At 40.1% G+C, this 17877-nt stretch overlaps 2 protein-coding genes and 1 long non-coding RNA gene across 5 annotated transcripts; all 3 read left to right on the top strand.

Annotated features, from left to right (window-relative positions):
• Window positions 1–1300: 1300 nt before the first annotated feature.
• LOC135655360 (UPF0329 protein ECU05_1680/ECU11_0050-like) lies at window positions 1301–2712 on the top strand. Its single transcript, XM_065175725.1, has one exon. It carries the CDS (start codon window positions 1604–1606, stop codon window positions 2225–2227), a length of 624 nt encoding a protein of 207 aa, XP_065031797.1. The 5' UTR covers window positions 1301–1603; the 3' UTR covers window positions 2228–2712.
• A 5632-nt stretch (window positions 2713–8344) lies between these two features.
• LOC135655376 (uncharacterized) lies at window positions 8345–9392 on the top strand. Its single transcript, XR_010503582.1, has 2 exons — window positions 8345–8813; window positions 9023–9392. It is a non-coding gene; the product is annotated as an uncharacterized LOC135655376 (long non-coding RNA).
• Window positions 9393–13522: 4130 nt separating this feature from the next.
• Window positions 13523–17623, top strand: LOC135655387 (uncharacterized). Of its 3 annotated transcripts, XM_065175727.1 has the most exons (8): window positions 13523–13622; window positions 13738–13910; window positions 14150–14430; window positions 14881–15240; window positions 15384–15785; window positions 15942–16319; window positions 16480–16570; window positions 17109–17623. In XM_065175727.1, exons 2-8 carry the CDS (start codon window positions 13742–13744, stop codon window positions 17363–17365), a joined length of 1938 nt encoding a protein of 645 aa, XP_065031799.1. In that variant the 5' UTR covers window positions 13523–13622; window positions 13738–13741; the 3' UTR covers window positions 17366–17623. The 3 variants fall into 3 exon arrangements, with proteins under 3 accessions (XP_065031799.1, XP_065031800.1, XP_065031798.1); XM_065175728.1 differs by having other exon boundaries at window positions 13567–13966; XM_065175726.1 differs by having other exon boundaries at window positions 13596–13910.
• Window positions 17624–17877: the final 254 nt, after the last annotated feature.

Genomic DNA, 17877 nt, shown 5'->3' on the forward strand with positions numbered 1-17877 from the left:
CCAACGTAGAATTAAATCCATATTAATGGAAACACACAATCTATATGTTCATGTTCATTGAATACCATAGCTAAATTAGTAAATCATGGTTAAATGTCCTCTGTTAGGTTCATTCTACCATCCAGCTGCTACATTGGTACATCATGCATGCATTATCATGTGATGAACTTGGTATAATATTTTCAAGAAAATGCAGTACAACATCAAACAAACAGAGGAATTCTCTATTGCAGATAACGATCCAATAAGAGCAAGTGTTGGAATCTGATATGGCAGTAATTAATTAGAATTTAGGTCATGAAATAACTCTTCGCATTATGATTTCAGACAAACAATCTTTTCGATGGGAAATAGAGGAGAAGCAGAAACTACCCTTAGTGCTCCTAAAATCCACTTTATAGCTTCATCGCTGATCTAGTAATTGCATCCTCTGTCTGCAGACAATTGAACAAGATTGATCATCAGCATTAGCATTAGGTATTTCAACAATAACATATTTTTTTTTCTTGAAATGAAATATATCTTGGATTGCCCAATTGGCTCATAGTTCTTCATTAGATTAAAAGACAATAGGTCCACACAAGTAACAACATACCGATAATTTATAGGTTTTTACATTCTGGGTCAAGAAAACTGTAAAAAATAGCTCACCATGAATCGGTCCCGTGTAAATGTCGATTCATCATGACTCCAAATAACATGTTCTTGGCTAGGGATTACGAATCACATCGTACGAGCTTCAGAAAGAACAATAAAAACTTCATCCAAAGATCAAAAACTAGTAGAAGGAAGACGCATCAAGAACCAAAAGGAGAAAGAAAGGCAGATCACCATCTTGAGAACCTCCGGAACCCTGGGCTCTTTGACCGTCGTCGTGTAGTTGGCCACCAAGTTGATCGCCGCCATTTGCCCGAATCGGATATCAGAGCCCCCCGAGACCAGGAAGAGGCTACGATGACGGAGGAAGGCCGGGCGGATATGTGGGGTTTCAATCGGAGCGAGGAGGAGGATTTCAAGTTTGGGGAAAAAAGGGGAATAGAGAGTGGGTGGGTAATGTGGCCTATTTATAGAGGCGGGCCTGCAACCGAAGTGGAGCGCTGATCAATGGTTTCAAGAAGGGCGGGAAAGGTGTATCAGATTTTTGTAGGAATTACGATTAAAAATCCCATTCGAAATTGAATTCCAATATCAATTCAGCGGTGTGTTTTTTTATTATAATTAATTCTAAAACTAATTAAAAACTGTCTTGATTTGAATTTAAATAGATATGAGTAAATATGAGTAGCCAAAATAATTGAAACAAATGTTATCATGTTTAATAATAAAATTACAATGTGTAAAATATTCATAAATTTCATCCACTCTGACCACCTTAATATTCTAAGTTCACGTACTCTGCAGCTCAACCTAAAAGCTAGCAATCCAAGGATTTCTTACCCTCCACTACCATGACTGGAATCTCTTTAGTCCATTCCTTGCCCTCCATGCAATCCCGTGTAGCTTCTCCAAGCAAGCTAAGAACTCATTCCATTCCCACGAACCACCGTATATAAGCATCCTCCACACCTCCTCCATCCTCACAGAGCCAGCAGAGCTGATCGCCATGGTCGCAGGTAGCAGCGAGGAGCCGCGGCAGCGCCGCGTGCAACAGGAGATCAGAGACATGATCTCGACGCTCACCGATCGGCTGACTGCCCTGGGAAGGTCCGTGCCCCGCTCCGACGCCAAGGGTCAGGAGGCCGGCGACGCCTACCCCGGACTCGGGGTCATCACGATGGCCGGCGACAACAAGGGGGCGTCGATGAAGGCGGACATGGAAGAACTGGGGGACGCCCATGGGGGGTTGTACAGTGACGACGGCGGCATGTGCACCTACACAAACAGCAACTACCAGGCCGTGAACAACTCGATTCTTCTCGGCGGGAGCTGCGCGGCGAAGGATCCCGGCGTCCATGTGGTCATATCAGAGTACGTAGAGGAAGATGACGATGATGATGATGAGGAAGAGAGGCATAGAAAGAAGGAGAAAAAGAAGAAGAAAAAGGAGGAGAAGGAAAAGAAGAAAAAGGAGAAGAAAAAGAAGAAGGATAAGCACGAGGACAGAGTTGAGGAGGAGGAGGAGAGGCAGGAGAAAGAAAAGAAGAAAAACGATGAGGAGGAGAAACAGGAGAAGAAAGGCGAAGGCAGCTCCAGAGAACAGTTGGTAGTGGAGAAGGTGGCACAGTAAGGAAAAGAAAGAAACAAATAGCCCAAGGTTGGAAGATATCAGGAAGATGAAGAGCACCAAATATGAGTAATAATCTAACCAGCAGTTAATAAGGTGAGAGACAAGAGTAAATAAAGAGATATAAAATAGATCCATAGATAAGAATGAGAACAACTTCCTATATTTTGAATCCAATAAATAAATATCAAAAGACTCTGCATTTATCTTATGTAACTAAATGAGCATGAAATAATGCACGTCAATGATTCTGCTTTTAGCATTTACTTCTTGTTATTGCAATAGAATGCTGCATAAACTGTGCTGATGATATGAAGCTTATATGGTGAGATAGTTTAGTACTGGGAATAACTTGCAATAAACACATTCCTTAACGAACTCTACATACTTCATATGTGCCCTGCATAGGTAATAATAATGCAATCTATCAGCCATATGATCTGCAAATATATGAAACTCCCTGATACTTCGACATGAGCAATTTTGGGCATATGGCAATCAACAGAGCATAATTAATAGATTAATAAATCAGATAGCACCAGTAATCTTGCGTCTTCTCACCGATAAAGGAAACAAAAAGAAGATTATGCTGTAACTCTCCCACAGAGGTGTATTTAAGTGAATATGACAAATTCTTTTTATGCATTTCTGAAAAATCCATAGTAGCAATATCAGCACTTGAAATGATTCTGAAATATGAACTGTTTCAAGTGGCAAATAGTTAGAGTGTTACCTGGGATGCTGAAATTTTCCTGAGAAACAATTGCAAACGAGTAATAATATCAATGCAAAACTTTCTTTCACATATTTTTGTGCTAGCTACCAAAATGATGCTGAGCCATTATTAACAAATAAACATTGATACAGAAGCAGCTCTTTGGAAAAATTAGTGGATCTAACCTTTGAATGGCTTTCGAAAAGCAATTGGTTTTGTTTCAACATAATTTCCTTATCTACAATAATACATATCCAATGCTGTCAATTTTCATAATTTTTTTTTCTGTCCACTTAGTTTCCTGCAAATAGATTATGCTAATTTTCTTCTTAGTCAGTGTATCTATCAGATACTTACTAATTGTATGAAATACTAAAAGAATAGATAAAATATAAATAAATGAAGTTAAAAATATCGCAGTTAAAAGAATGATAAACCATAGCAACATAGTGGCATAAAAAAACATGTTTGCAGAAAATCTGGAGTTTCCAAAATGCAAATGGTAGTTACAAACAATGATATGATGAAAAAACAACACTAGTCATTCAATCAATCATTTACCAACAAACCTTCTTAAATGGTACAGGTAAATGAGGCAAAAAGTGAATTATTTATGTACTCTACAAGAGACTTTCTGTATTATTGCTCAAAACTACAGCATTCTAGTGCAAGCCGAAAACCAATACCAAATCCCAGCACAATGAGAGCACCTGCATCATTTGCTTACTAATATTATTTGATATATACACAAATATACTTCCTATAGGAAAATAAAATTAAAGTTTTTATTTTGCTTTTGGCCAATCCTTATTGTCATATCACTAATGTTCATTAACTTGAACCCTATTTTTTTATATTTTGTAAGTGTTTCTTCCAGATATATGCATAAAACACAAGGAGTTTGTTGCAGCTACAACATATAAAATTTTAGTGGTGGCTCATGAGAAGAACTTGGCTCAGATATGACAATCTTTCTTGTTTAATATTGGAGTTTCTCTTTTTCTCCTTGTATTAGGAGGTACTCCCAGCATTATGAAACAGGGAAAGTTGCAAATTCTCCATGGCTTCAATTTGAACATAATATCCAAAAATACTACAAAAAAATGGTTGACTGTCAGTGGTACAAACAGTCATGCACCGTGAATTTGTTCAGTGGCTTCCTCATTTTAACACCAAGTTTTCTATTCACATCTGTTAGTCCACCTAGTACCTGTAGGAGTTCTACAGGTTTTAAGTGCTGTGAAAGAGTAATAGGTGTAACCATATATCGAGAGATGCAAGTTGATATACCACCATAGTATATTTGTAACATCTCAACCAATAGATCCTAGAGACCAATATTGGACTGGTATTTAAATCCTTGGTCTGTATATTACTTGAACTTGTGGTGAGAGCAGAGGCTACCTACATACTAAATTCACCTACAGGTTCTTCTGAAATAGCAGGGTGAATGCCAGATGGTCATGGTCATGAACCCCAAGAGCACTCAAAACTGGTAAGTATCAACTAAATGCTGACATGTGCAGCATGATTCCTTGTTGGTGACAGGAAGCAAATTATTGGTGGGCACTGGGATAGCACTTCTAATGGTTTCTTAAGACAAATGAAAGCTCTATAGCAGGTCTATTACAAAAATTAGTTCTAGAAGCAAATGAATTCTTCGACTAGTCATACAAGTCCTACTAATCACAGTCATTCATAATCACCAATTATCAAAGAATTCAAATAAATAAACGTAGCATACTAGTACAGGAATGAACTTAAAGCCGTAATAAGATAACCTGCACTGCTCTCGATAACTCTCGCTCTTTGGCAAGCAAGTTGTTTTAGAGTCAGACACTCAACCAATCTCAAGATACCCCTCAGAGATAGCAATCCTTGTGCTGCCCACCTTGCACTCCAGAATGTCCACTGACTGGGAGATCTCAATGCTACTGGTGGAGGGATCCAATGCCCTGTGCACATGTCTCTCCGGTGATACTTCAAATCCTTGTATCTTCGCCCTACCATATGGATGGCTCAAATCATTTTCAAAGACATGATGATGACCAGTATCATAATTGGGTTGGAAGTCTTGACTCTGGCATCTTCTGCTCCATTCCACCAGCACCATCATCACTTAGCATGGATTCCTTCCAAAGCTACCACTCTTCTCCACCTGACCTCTTAGAGCTATTCTTCTCCAAAAGTCTCAGCAATAGTTTTCCTCCTCTTATGCTCTATGCATATAGTTGCCTTCTTCCAAATAAGCTGTAAAACTGAAATAGAGCAAGGAAATGCTATTTGATAACTTAGTAGCATTAACCTCGAACAAAAGAACAACAAACAAAGGATCATCTTATTCCAGTGAAAACGAGCGGAAAGATGACCCCGTGAAATGCGATAGCTGATTTCTAAAATTTCCAAAAATTCGAAAGCATAATCTCAAGCTGGATTCTAACAGCGACAAACCAAAACCAGACAAGAAACAAGGCACAAAAAATCAACGCCATCAACCAACTAATTCCATGCTCTGAAATCCCTCGTATCAAAACAGGGCACGAAGGGAAAGGGTGACCAAGACGAACACCACGAGCCACAAAGCCACCTCTTACGAGGAAACCATAGCTATCGTGGATTGATAGCGACTCCACCTGAAAGAAGGCGTCAAAACCTTAATCCAGCGGAAGAAAACGAACAAGCGAGACTGACGACGAGAGAGCGAGAGCGTTCTAACAATACTATTCTTTTTCGGTCCGACGCTAAAATCATCCATATTTGTTAAAGAAAAAGTATTTTAAAAACATTTTTCATCGTGATTCTAAATAATAACATGATCTCTCTTCTACTCCATGTTTAGGCGATCTTTCGCCGTCAGATGCTATTTCACACGAATCTTGACATTCCTTGGAGACTATACTAGCAAGAGAAACATTTCAGAAAATTTTCTCACCAACTCCACGTGTACGCACACATAAACTCGGCCAAGTAATTGATGTGCTGATGACGACGATCGAATGTTTGATCTGTTTCTACGTGGCAATTATGTGACGCACGTAATATTAGATAAATAATATATGTTTGTAGGTCAACAATTCTTAGTCAACTCTCTCTCTCTCTCTCTCTCTCTCTCTCTCTCTATATATATATATATATATATATATATATATATATATATATATATATATATATATCAATTAAAATTAATCTTCATCAGCTGCTGTAAACTATTAGTTAACTTGTTCATTGACATTGATGTCTGAAAGATGTTAGTGATCCATTTTAAATAACCTCTTTTGAACAGAGGGGTTAAAGAATTGTCAACCATTGGTGTGGAAAATGAACATGATATCTGAAAGGTGTCATGTAGCTACTTTAGCTAAAGTATCATTGCTGTGGAAAACAGTTGTTATATGGCTACTTTAGCTAACTACACTGATGTCTTCTAATGATATCTTAAGATGCATCATTGAGCCCACCAAAAGAGTATGTTTGGTGATTCAGTGTTTGTCCCATGCTGAGAATAACTTTCATGTCTAATTATAGCACAGAATGAAAAGAAATGTTGCAAAGCTAATGAACAGACTACAAATGATAAATAAATGCATACTTGTGTATCAAGTAAAGCAGATTTTTCAGCCCAATGGCATCAAACATATGTTCTCTTGTCTTCTTTAAGCATACCTAACCTATTAGCTCAAAGGATTTTGACCAAAGTCCAAACCAAGGTTTGCCAACCTGGGTATCAGGTCTGACTCAGATTTATTGGATTGGTACATACCAGTCAGTACTGGTGTTATGACATATGGTATACCAATAAGTATCAATGTTTTTGGAGAGGATGAAACATGGGAGAAGAAGAAGAGATGATGGAGGAAAGAGGAAAGAAGAGGAAACGATGTTGGAGAAAGAGGAAGAGGAAGAGGAGAAAGACTTACTTGACATATGACAATTTACAGTGAGATCCGATCACCCCAGTTGCTTGCGTGAGAAGTGTCGTGCAATGATATAAGCCTTTACAAGTTTCAATACTTTATAATCTGAGTTTCGATCACCTTAGAATAGTCATGGATAATCCATAATAATTATTTGAGTTAGCAATTCTTCTTATCTTTATGAGCTTTATACAACTCTTTTGGTTATTGAGCAACTCATTCTATTTTGTATAGTCTTATTTTTTAGTCATGTTTGTCTTAAGCACTTCATTTGCCTTACGTATCGTCAAGTTTGATAGTCAACATCAAGTTATAACTCGAACTCAGTCATTCCAACTTTTGTGCTATGCGTTCTTCCTAACTTACCTTATCTTCATGATGCCTCTCATGCGAATGATTGATCATTCATTTGAATAACAATCTCGAATGTCCGCTTTTTTTAGCGACTTCTTTCCTTATACCATAACGTATGTTTCTTCTAAACAATTATGTGTGCTGGTTGCCCTCAACGTAACCTTGATAGGTTCTCCACATTTACATACCAAATGTTTTTAAGTGTGCTTGTCCAACTCTGATATCATCTGTCATTAACTTAGTTGGTTATGTCTAATCGTGCGATACCCTTACGTACCCGTCCATAAAGGGTCAGCCTCCTTGAAACCTCTAATAATTATTTAAGAATATAAAAAAAAGACGGATTAGAAAATATATTTCACTCAGGATTCATAAGCAACCATTTCAGCAAATACATGATAGTCAATATAAATTACAACTTCACAAAATCTGAAGTATCGGACAACAAAAAAAATCGAAGATGATCCACCATAAATCAAATAAAATAAAGCTGTCAAACGTATTGTAAACCCTCTATATGCTGTACCAACCATGAATAAATATGCATGACAATTTATTGGATAAAATAATAATATTAGTTCAAATTAATTATTTTTCACTTAATTTTTAGGTTTCAAAGTGCGTTCTACCGTTATGCTACTGTTTGAATTTGATTCAACAAAATCTATCATATTCTAACAAGAAATTGACGAACACTAAGTATATTTGGTAGATCGTATTTTGATGCTCTATAGTTTCAATGGTCTAGTCGTAACTTGTATCGAGAGTTTACAATCTTGATTCATCATTCTACTTATATATTCATATTTTTCGTTATTCATTATATCTTGAAGAATATATCCTATCCATAGGATCCTTGATGAAAGGATATTTTTTTTATCTCGTCAAGAAAGACATATTCATCCTACCAATCAATAATTCATTGCTTTTTTAATTCCCATCCATCGATAAGGATCTTATCCAAGTTGTCAAAGGGTTTTTACATCGATAAGGATCAACAATGTCACTAATGAGGTCAATACAAAGAGTGATCTAACCGGAGAAGCAATCCCGTCTGACTTGGTGGGTCCCATGGTGGCCAATCAAGAGGCAGGGGCGTCGATGGATTTGATGCCGCCCGACGTCATCGTCCCCAACCTTCCTCTCGAAGGAAAGCCTGAACCAAATATCTACCGTCCGATCGCCGGACGCGTCCATCCCCGCCTCCGCTTTCCCCTGCCGCCGTGGGTCCCTCGTTCTCTCTCTTCCACCTGTTTTGAAGGGTCTCTCTTCCACCTTATGTGAAGGGAGCTTATGGTCTTATCACAGCAACGGAATGTGGCTATAAAAGGTGGGAAAAGAGATCCAAAGCGAGCGCGTTTTGATCGCTCCTTCTGCTGAACATTGTTCTCTGTAAGAATTTTGTTGGGTTTTTGATCTCCCTCTAGGGTTCTTGAGATCCTATCTCGGTCTCCTATGGAATTGCCGCCGGGCTTCCGATTCCGTCCGACGGACGCGGAGCTCGTGAATCATTACCTCGAGGAAAAGATCGCTGGCCGGATCAAGTCCGCGGACGAGGTCATCTCCGAGATAGATATCTGCAAGTCCGAGCCGTGGGACCTTCCCGGTGATCTTCCCGCACCCAAATCTTACTTACTCCCTCTCCTTCATTGTTTAATTCACCTTTTTGTCTGTGATTTGTGGTCAGTGTTTGTTTTCCCCATTTTCTTTGGCAAAAATTAGATTTTCGGTGCGGACTGTGTTGAAATTTTCGATCTTGCGTTTCGCGCTACAGTCAATTCTTTTGTTTCTCATTTCTAACAGTATTGTTTCCAGGTTCATCATTGATCAAAGCAGACGATTCGGAGCGGTTCTTCTTCACGCCGAAGGACCAGAAATATCTCACTGGCAACCGTTCCAACCGAGCTACCAAGGCTGGCTACTGGAAAGCCACAGGGAAGGATCGGATGATCGGGTCCATATCTCGGGTTCCTACAATCAGAGGCACGAAGAAGAAGACCCTTGTGTTTTACCAAGACTGTGCCCCCAGGGGGCGTTCCCACTAATTGGATCAGACGATCTCAGATTTGGATTTGAATAACTGGTTTTATTACGGGATTTGAGTGATTGATCGAGAAAATTTTCGATCTCAAAATCTGTGTAAATACTTTAATATCAATGAATAAAAATCATCTATTTCACCAAACTTATTTCTCAATTTAACATGGTATCGACTTTCTCGCTGTCCGACGTCACCCCGCTGCCAGTTTTCTCCTCCCTACGCCGGCGGTCCTTCTGCTGGTTACCGCCGTCGATCGGCTGCAGCAACCTCCCTCTGCCTTGTCGCAGCCACCTTCTCCTCCCTACGTCGGCGTCTTCCCCTCTCCTCCCTGAGCCGGCGGCTTTCTTTGCGGCCGCCTGCTCCAGACGGCTGAGTACGGCGGGAGAAGCGGTCGGTGAGTCGCGCACGCATCTCACAGATCCTACCCCCTCCCATCTCCATCGGCGACGACCGCAGCTTCCTACTCTTCTTCTCTTCTCCTCCGACCTCGGTCGATCTTCCTCACCGACGGATCGCAGGAGGCGACTCCCACCGTCTTCTTTTCCAGCGGTGGTTGTTCTCCCAGCGGCGACTCGGTTTCTTCCCAACAGCGACTGCCGCGTTTCCTCGGCGAACGGCGGCTGTCTTCCTCTCCATCGGCGTTACGGTAGAGGCGGCGTCTCTGCCCCCCGCTGCCGTTCCGCTCTCTACCGGCGAAGCGCTCTGTGCCCCGAGCGCCCCCGCTCACCTTCTTCCTCACCGTCCGCCGCAACTTGCTCGGCGGCCTGATCTCTTCGCCGCCAACCAAATCACAGCCGGCGGACTTCAAGCCACCGCGACAGCCTGCTCTCCGCCGTCGATCTTCCTCACCGGCAAATAGCAGGAGGCGAGTGCAGTGAAGAAACATCTTGCTCGGCGGTCTCTTCACTTCGCCGTCGAGCAGAAGCATGAGACAAGTGCCCCCCACCTTCTTTCTGCGGCGGCAAAGCCGAACCTTCTTCTCCTGGCCGCAAGCGTCTCCCTTTTCTTCCTCACCGGCTGTCGAGCGCCCGCCAACACCTTTCGGCGGTTGCACGGCAGCAGGCCGAGCGCCCGCCGCCTCCTCTGGACCGTGCGGTCTTCTTCGGTTGTGCAATTTGATCCGTCAGATCGAGATAGACAGCAGCCTCCCCTCTTCCGCAATTTGATAAGCTATACAATTGTTGTTCCTGAACGAAACAATTCACTGATCTTTTGATATCATCTATTAGCCTACACAATTGACTTTTTTAATTATTCATAAGAAAAGATTGGAGATTTCAATCCAGTAATAAACCCTCGTCATAATTATGATAAAATTATTTTATTTTATGAGTAATTCAAGACTCAATTGTTAATCCATTACATTCTAACCGTGGAATGAATTCAGACTGTGACCTCTCAATGACTTCTGTCGACACATTGTAGGATCTTCGTCTTCGTTTGTTTGACAATCAATCATTTCTGTATTCGTTTGTTTGACAATCAAAACACAATTTTATGACAATATGTTGCCTAACAGCTTCTGAAGTCCAACTTTGCTGAAGTTGGTGTTATCTGGATCCTAAGTCTCTACCCCCAGCATAATCTCCACCGCACATCGCTTACTTCACAACAACTTGAATGGTAGTATTATAATATATTATTCAAGAATACTCACATTCGCATTCTCTTACCTCGTGTTAAGATCTTGTGGCCTCGATTTCGCCTCTATAAGTTGAATTACCTTAGTTCCTCTGTTAAATGCTTCTTCGAGATAAGATGGATGTGTCTTGAAGCTCCCTTCATCTTTAGCACCATAGGATGAGTCTGCTCTATCAGAATGAGGGACCTATGGAACAATATGATATTGTTGTTTCCTTTGCAAGAGTTTATGTCTTGACCTTTATCCAATGAAATCTGCATGCCTTTGCTCTATGTTTCATCTTCTATGTCGACTCCCTTTATACGGCTTGGGTACTTCACCAAGTTCCACCCAGGTTACTTCGTCCCTTGATTAGCATTGAGTTGATGGTGGCTCTTGCACTCACCATTCCACGGGTCGGCCTTCTATTGAGTCTAATTTCTATATCGACTATAAGTGTATCTTCGTCCGGTGTTGCCTTGAGTCGCTTCATCACTTGATCTCGCAATACATCCACCAATGCATTATCTCATGCAAGATCATGGGACGATTCCTCATCGCTCGCTCAGTCCATTGAACTTTGTGAAGTTATTATCTTAAGGAACCCCTTCTCAACATGTACGATTCGTTACACATGATTCTCACTCTAGAGAACCAAGACTTATCCCTCTTGGATATCTATCTCATTGAAACAATTTTCCTCATTGTATTCTTATCTCTGGAAGTTTTGAAGACTATCATCCACTTGGACTACTCCGTCTTGCTAAATAAATTATGTATTGTGCTGCCCTCACGAACGCACTTATGAAATTGTGACTCTTCGCAAATATAGCCTACACTTTATCCCTCAAGTCCTAACAATAGACTAAACTTACTATACACTTCAACCTCTTACGGGATGTATTCTTCTCATGCCGAAGAGAATGTTTTAATGCTCTATAGCATCTAGGTTGTCACCTTAGGATGGTCACAGATAATCCATTGTCCGTGTACAAGCTCTTGCATGAGTACCAAATTCTTCAAATTAGTAATTTCTCTCACCTCTATGAGCTTTGCACAACTCTTTTGGTCGCTGAGCAACCCATCCCACTTTGTATAGTCTCATCCTTTACCAAGCACCTCGCTTGCCTTGAGCATCATCAAGTTTAGTTGTCAATATTGAGTCATAGCTCGAACTAAGTCATCCCAATCTTTGTATGTTATATGTTCTTCCTAGCTCGCTTGTCCTCGTGGTGCTTCTTATGCGAATGGTTGGTCATTCTTCTGAATACCAATCTTGGATACTTGCTCTTATCTTATTGACTTCTTTCACTATACCTTAATACCTATTTCTTCTAAATAGTCATGTATGCTGGCTGCCCTCAACGCAATCTTGCTAAGTCTCCAACATTTGCATACCAAGTGTTTATGAGTATGCTTTTCTTGCTCTGATATCATATGTTATGCTTAAGTCGTACGACACATTTACGTATCCATCCGCAAAGAATCAATTTCCCTGAAATATTTTATGGTCCTTTAAGGACCTAAAAAAAAAGATTGGTTAGAGAAAGTATTTCACTCAAGCTCCATAAGTAGTCATTTCAATAAATACATGATAGTCAATACAAATTATAAACATGGACATCGTAAACTCTGAATGATCATACGATAAATGATCCAAGATAGTCCACCATAGACCAAACAAAATGAGGCTGCCAAGCCTATTGCCAGTCCTCTATAAAGCATGAACAAAATATTATTTTTATAATTATATCGTTGATAATTTATTGGATAAAATAGTAATATTAATTTAAATTAATTATTTTTGAGTTAACTCAGATCAATCATTATGCTACTATTTGAATTTGATTCAACAAAATCTGTCATATTCTAATAAGAAATTAACAAACACCGATGTTATTAATTATATTTAGTTGATCATATTTGGATGCTCTATAGTTTCACTGGTTTAATCGTAACTTATATTGAGAGTTTATAATCTTGATTCATCATTCTACTTATATATTGGTAGCTTTCCGTATTCATTATATCTCGAAGAATATATCCTATTCGTAGGGATCTTTGATGAAAAGAATTCTTTTTTAACATCAAGAGAGACATATTCATCCTACCGATGCATTGATGCCTTTTTTTTCTTCCTATCCATCGATAAGGATCTTATCAAAGTTGTAAGAGTGTTGTTACCTTTATTATCTCTTATATATTTCTTTACTCCATCTCTTCACTTGGGATGAATGGAAACAACTTTCTTATAAAAAGAACAAGGCATAAATGAAAGAGTGAGCTGATTCATACTGGCACTGATGAGGTCAATACAAACCTTCTGACTTGCTGGGTCCCAATTGTGGCCAATCAAGAGGCAGGGAGGCGAGTGGGTACCACCAATACACTGGTCGGAAAGGGACGCTTCTACTGGACGGCCAGTCGAGGTAGTGACTTGCGTCGATGGATCTGATGCCGCGCGACGTCATCATCACCAACCCTTCGTCTCGAAGGAAAGCCTGAACCAAATATCTACCGTCCGATCTCCATCCAACGGCCAGATAGCCGTCTTCGACGTGTTCATCCCGCGTTCCCTTTCCGCTGCCACCGTGGGCCCCGCAGTCTCTCTTCAACCTTACGTGAAGGGAGCTTATGGTCATATCACAACAACGGATTTGTTGCGGTACAAAATGTGGCCTATAAAAAAGGTGGGAAGAAAGATCCCAAGCGAGCGCGTTTTTTATCTCTCCTTCTGTTGAACATTGTTTTCTGTAAGAATTTTGTTGGGTTTTTTATCTCCCTCTAGGGTTCTTGAGATCCTATCTCGGTCTCCTATGCTCTCTGATCTCTGCGATACAGCTGAAGTAGTGGTTGGATGGTGATTAGGGAAATGGCTGTTCTGTCGGTGGAGTCCTTCCCGCTGGGCTTCCGATTCCGTCCAACGGACGTGGAGCTCGTGAATCATTACCTCAAGGGAAAGATCACTGGCCGGATCAAGTCCGAGGACGAGGTCATCTCCGAGATAGATATCTGCAAGTGCGAGCCGTGGGACCTTCCGGGTGATCCTCACGCACCCAAATCTTACTTACTCCCTCTCCTCCTTGGTTTAATTCAGGTTCTTGTTGTTAAAACCTTTTTTTTTGTCCGTGATTTGTGTTCAGTGTTTGTTTTCCCCATTTTCTTTAGCAAAAATTAGATTTTTGGTGCGGACCTTACAGATGTGTGTTGATATTTTCGATCCTGCGTTTCGCGCTACAGTCAATTCTTTGTTTCCCATCTCTAACAGTATAGTTTCCAGATATATCATTGATCAAATCGAGCGATTCGGAGTGGTTCTTCTTCTCGCCGAAGGACCGGAAATATCCGAACGGCAACCGTTCCAACCGAGCTACGAAGGCTGGCTACTGGAAAGCCACAGGGAAGGATCGGAAGATCAGGTCCATATCTCGGGTTCCTACAATCATAGGCACTAAGAAGACCCTTGTATTTTACCAAGGCCGTGCCCCCAGCGGCGTCCGCACTACTTGGGTCATGCACGAGTACCGCACCACCGAGAAGGAGTTTGACTCAGGAGAGCAGGCGAGTTTCTTCTTTTCTTTTTGATGGTTTATTAAGAACGTTTTTCCAGTTTCTTTGATTCTTGTTTCTGGTGAATCATTCTAAAGCTGACTAGATTTACGCACTTATTCCGACCTTGTTTAAGGTTTGTCTATTTAGTTGCTTTCCATGCATCAAATCCCACTGGAGCATCTGCAATTTGAATGGCTTCTTTATGTTCCACCACTCGTTCCTGGTGGTTTAAGATGTCTTGATTGTGAAGTAATTGGTTGATGTGTGACATGGGTTAATATGAGTGAGAGTTTCTTGTGCATAAGAACTAAGAGAAGTGTACCTCTGAAAATTTTTATGGTTAATTTGTGCCCCTACGTATTAGTTTCTTGAAGGATACATTGGCTACGTTTCTTTTGTGATTCTTTATATTCTTTTAGGCTTGTGCTCTTGTTTCATTTCTTATCCAATCCTGTGCAGGGTGGCTTCGTTCTCTGTCGTTTGTTCAAGAAGCCTGAAGAGAAGACCCAAATTTCTGATATTGATGATTGCACGGAGGGAAATGTTGGTGAGATGGAGAGTGGTGACCCCTCTCCTGCTCCTGCTCCTGCTCCAGGCATGCTTTCACCAGTTGAGATGCAGCAAGGAGTAGAAGCAACAGTGGAAGTTGTTTCACCATTGGATCACAAGCTTCCGGGGTCATATTTGCAAGAAAATTTACAGCCTTTGCCTCCGACCTCTGATATGCAATCATCGGGTGTCCACGAGTTGCTAGAAGAGAGCCACTGCAGTGAAACTGTTGTTTCAGATCCTCCTTGTGAAACCCTTGTGGGAAATGAGGTAAGTCATCGTGGACATGAACGGATCTTGGTATTCAATTACTAAAAATGAAGTTCAGAGGCCTAATTTACCCATTTGTTATATGTTCGAATTTGATCAAGTGAATATTAACTTGCCTTCTTATTTCTTGCATGCGAAATCAGTTTGGTCTTCGCCTGGATGATTTACCACAATATCTTAACCCAGACTTTGACAAGCTTGGTGGAGTTGACCAGGAATTTCCAGAATTTGATTACCATTCCAATTCCCCAAGAATAACTTACACGGGGCATGCATTTGATGCTGGAGTTGACTGGGAATTTTCGTCAGGCCTCAATCAATGTGACAGCGTTGAAGACGACTCTGTCACCGAGTTCTTAGATGCAGTGCTTTGTGATCCATATGAATGTTCCCCTGAAGTATCATATGTCTGTAGAAGTCTAAATACTGAGTTTGAGCCACAAGGTCAGATTTGTGTCAGCACAGATGAAACCCCCTGGGACTCCCTATCAGGCAAAAAGAGCAAGAGAGGCAGTGACAAAGATGATAAAGCTACTGTCTTAGATGTGAGACATTTTTTTCCCAACACATTTTCTGAAAAACATTGTAGGCATTACTACTAGTTTGCAAAATCTGTTGATTTGCATGAACATATATGATAAAGCAATTACAGTTACCGAATTGCCAAAATTCTAATTTTTGTTGTTTATTGTGTCCCTCAGGACAGCATAGGATTTTCTGGTGAAATCTACAAGCTTCCTGTTTGTTCGAGCACCTTGTCACAGAAGAATAGTTGTATTGTTCCTACAAGACAGCACAGGATTTTGGTGTTTCCTAATCACAATTTGAGCCAAAATGTTTCCTTAATGGACTCTGCAAGTGCCTTGCATCAAGAAACGGCCAGGATGAGCAACTGTGACAAGGCTGGAATCCAGATCAGCACTCATAATAATTTACAAGAGTTAGATTGCTTGATTGAACCACAAAGCCTGCTGATGAGACGGTTGCGTTTGCAAAAGTTTGTTCGTAAAGGATCTGTTCCCAGCACTGATCAAGTATTAAGCACCAGAAATGATGTGATGAAATCAGCTGCCAATGAGGTGTGATGTTTTGCTCTTCTTTTGAAGTAAATGATACCATTCACCTGATATTAAGATTAACCAAATATATTAAGTCTATATTATAACAATTTTTGTTGTTTATATTGAACTTATAGATATTTAGTTTTAATAGTCCCTAACCTTGGGATAATGCCTACAGGTTCGAGAAATTTTGAAGCATCAATTCAGTGAAGAACAACCTGTTTTTAGTCGTATTGCCAGTACCACTTCAGAGGGCTTTTCTTCTCATGGTAATTAACAGCAAACTATGCTGCAACTAAAATATTTTGATCACTGAAACTGTACACATTGTTAGAGCTCAACTTAATCAGTTCGATGCTGATATGGTTCAGTCTAAACTAAACTGAGTTTTTTATGCGGATATGCTTCAGTTTAAACTAAACTGAGTTGTTGACTTGGCATGATATATAGTTTTGTAAGTCCCATGCACGATATATAGTTTTGTAAGCCCCATTGTTGGACTAATTATCCACTCAGGGTTAATATACTACCAAAATTCTCTATTAGAGTACTTCTATCGTGGGTAATTTCATTTGGGACCCTGCAAATTTTGAAAATATTGAATATAGATGTTAAGTTGTTCAAATATTTCATGTGCCTTAATAAGGTTTAAAATTATGTTGAAATACCGATTTCAGCACTACTAATAAGATAATATAGTTGACACTTAATAATTAGGACATTAAAATTTGTTGTTGTTGTATAACAAGTGATATACTGACCTATTGATTATTGTTGATTGTCATGCTGTTGATGCAAACTCTACAGAGATAAAGTCCTCTTCTCTTGAGATATATGAAAGAAAGTGTTACACTCCAGCACAAGAATCCAGGATCAATGATTTTAATCCTAAATCAAGTTTGAGAACACGATGGAAGCATAAGGATGATGACAGAATCAGCAGCCAGTCTTTGGATGCAATGGCGAGTAAAGATGGTTCACACTTTAGTGTTAGAATAATTTTGATTCTGTCGGTAATACTTTTATTCTTAATACTAGGACTAAATTGGTGCCTAAGGTCCTGATGTGTGCATATGAACGTAATTCACTTCACAGAATCAGTTCTTGACTTTGTAAATATTGTTGCCTTCCTGCACATATCTTCTGGGCATCTTTGAACAGAAACTCTCCCTTGGCTTTACTGGTGCCATACTGAATTTTATTGCTTTTGTAATTAAGCTTAGCAGGCCATTTCAAGAACTACTTTCTAGCATTTGTATGCTGTTAATATACACCCGAATTGGCTATTTTGCTGCTAATGCTAAATTCCTGGATTCTCTGGATATGCTCTACTACTATGCTATGAGGTGCTCTACATAATATTACAAACAACTAGTGTCATTTACTCTTGAGGAGAATTGCCCTCATCTCCTTGTGCACCCTATTTGTTTATGGGGAATTATCACTTTAACTAGTTTATTTTGTTCCCTTGTTGCATTGTCTGTGTATTAGAGTATCTTCCATGATCCTTGCACAATACAATTTTCTGGCAACTGACTCTTGAACTCTGCTTAGTGATCCATCACTGAACTCCGCT

Source organism: Musa acuminata, chromosome BXJ1-4 (genome assembly GCF_036884655.1).
Source record: "Musa acuminata AAA Group cultivar baxijiao chromosome BXJ1-4, Cavendish_Baxijiao_AAA, whole genome shotgun sequence".
NCBI classification, from domain to species: Eukaryota; Viridiplantae; Streptophyta; class Magnoliopsida; order Zingiberales; family Musaceae; genus Musa; species Musa acuminata.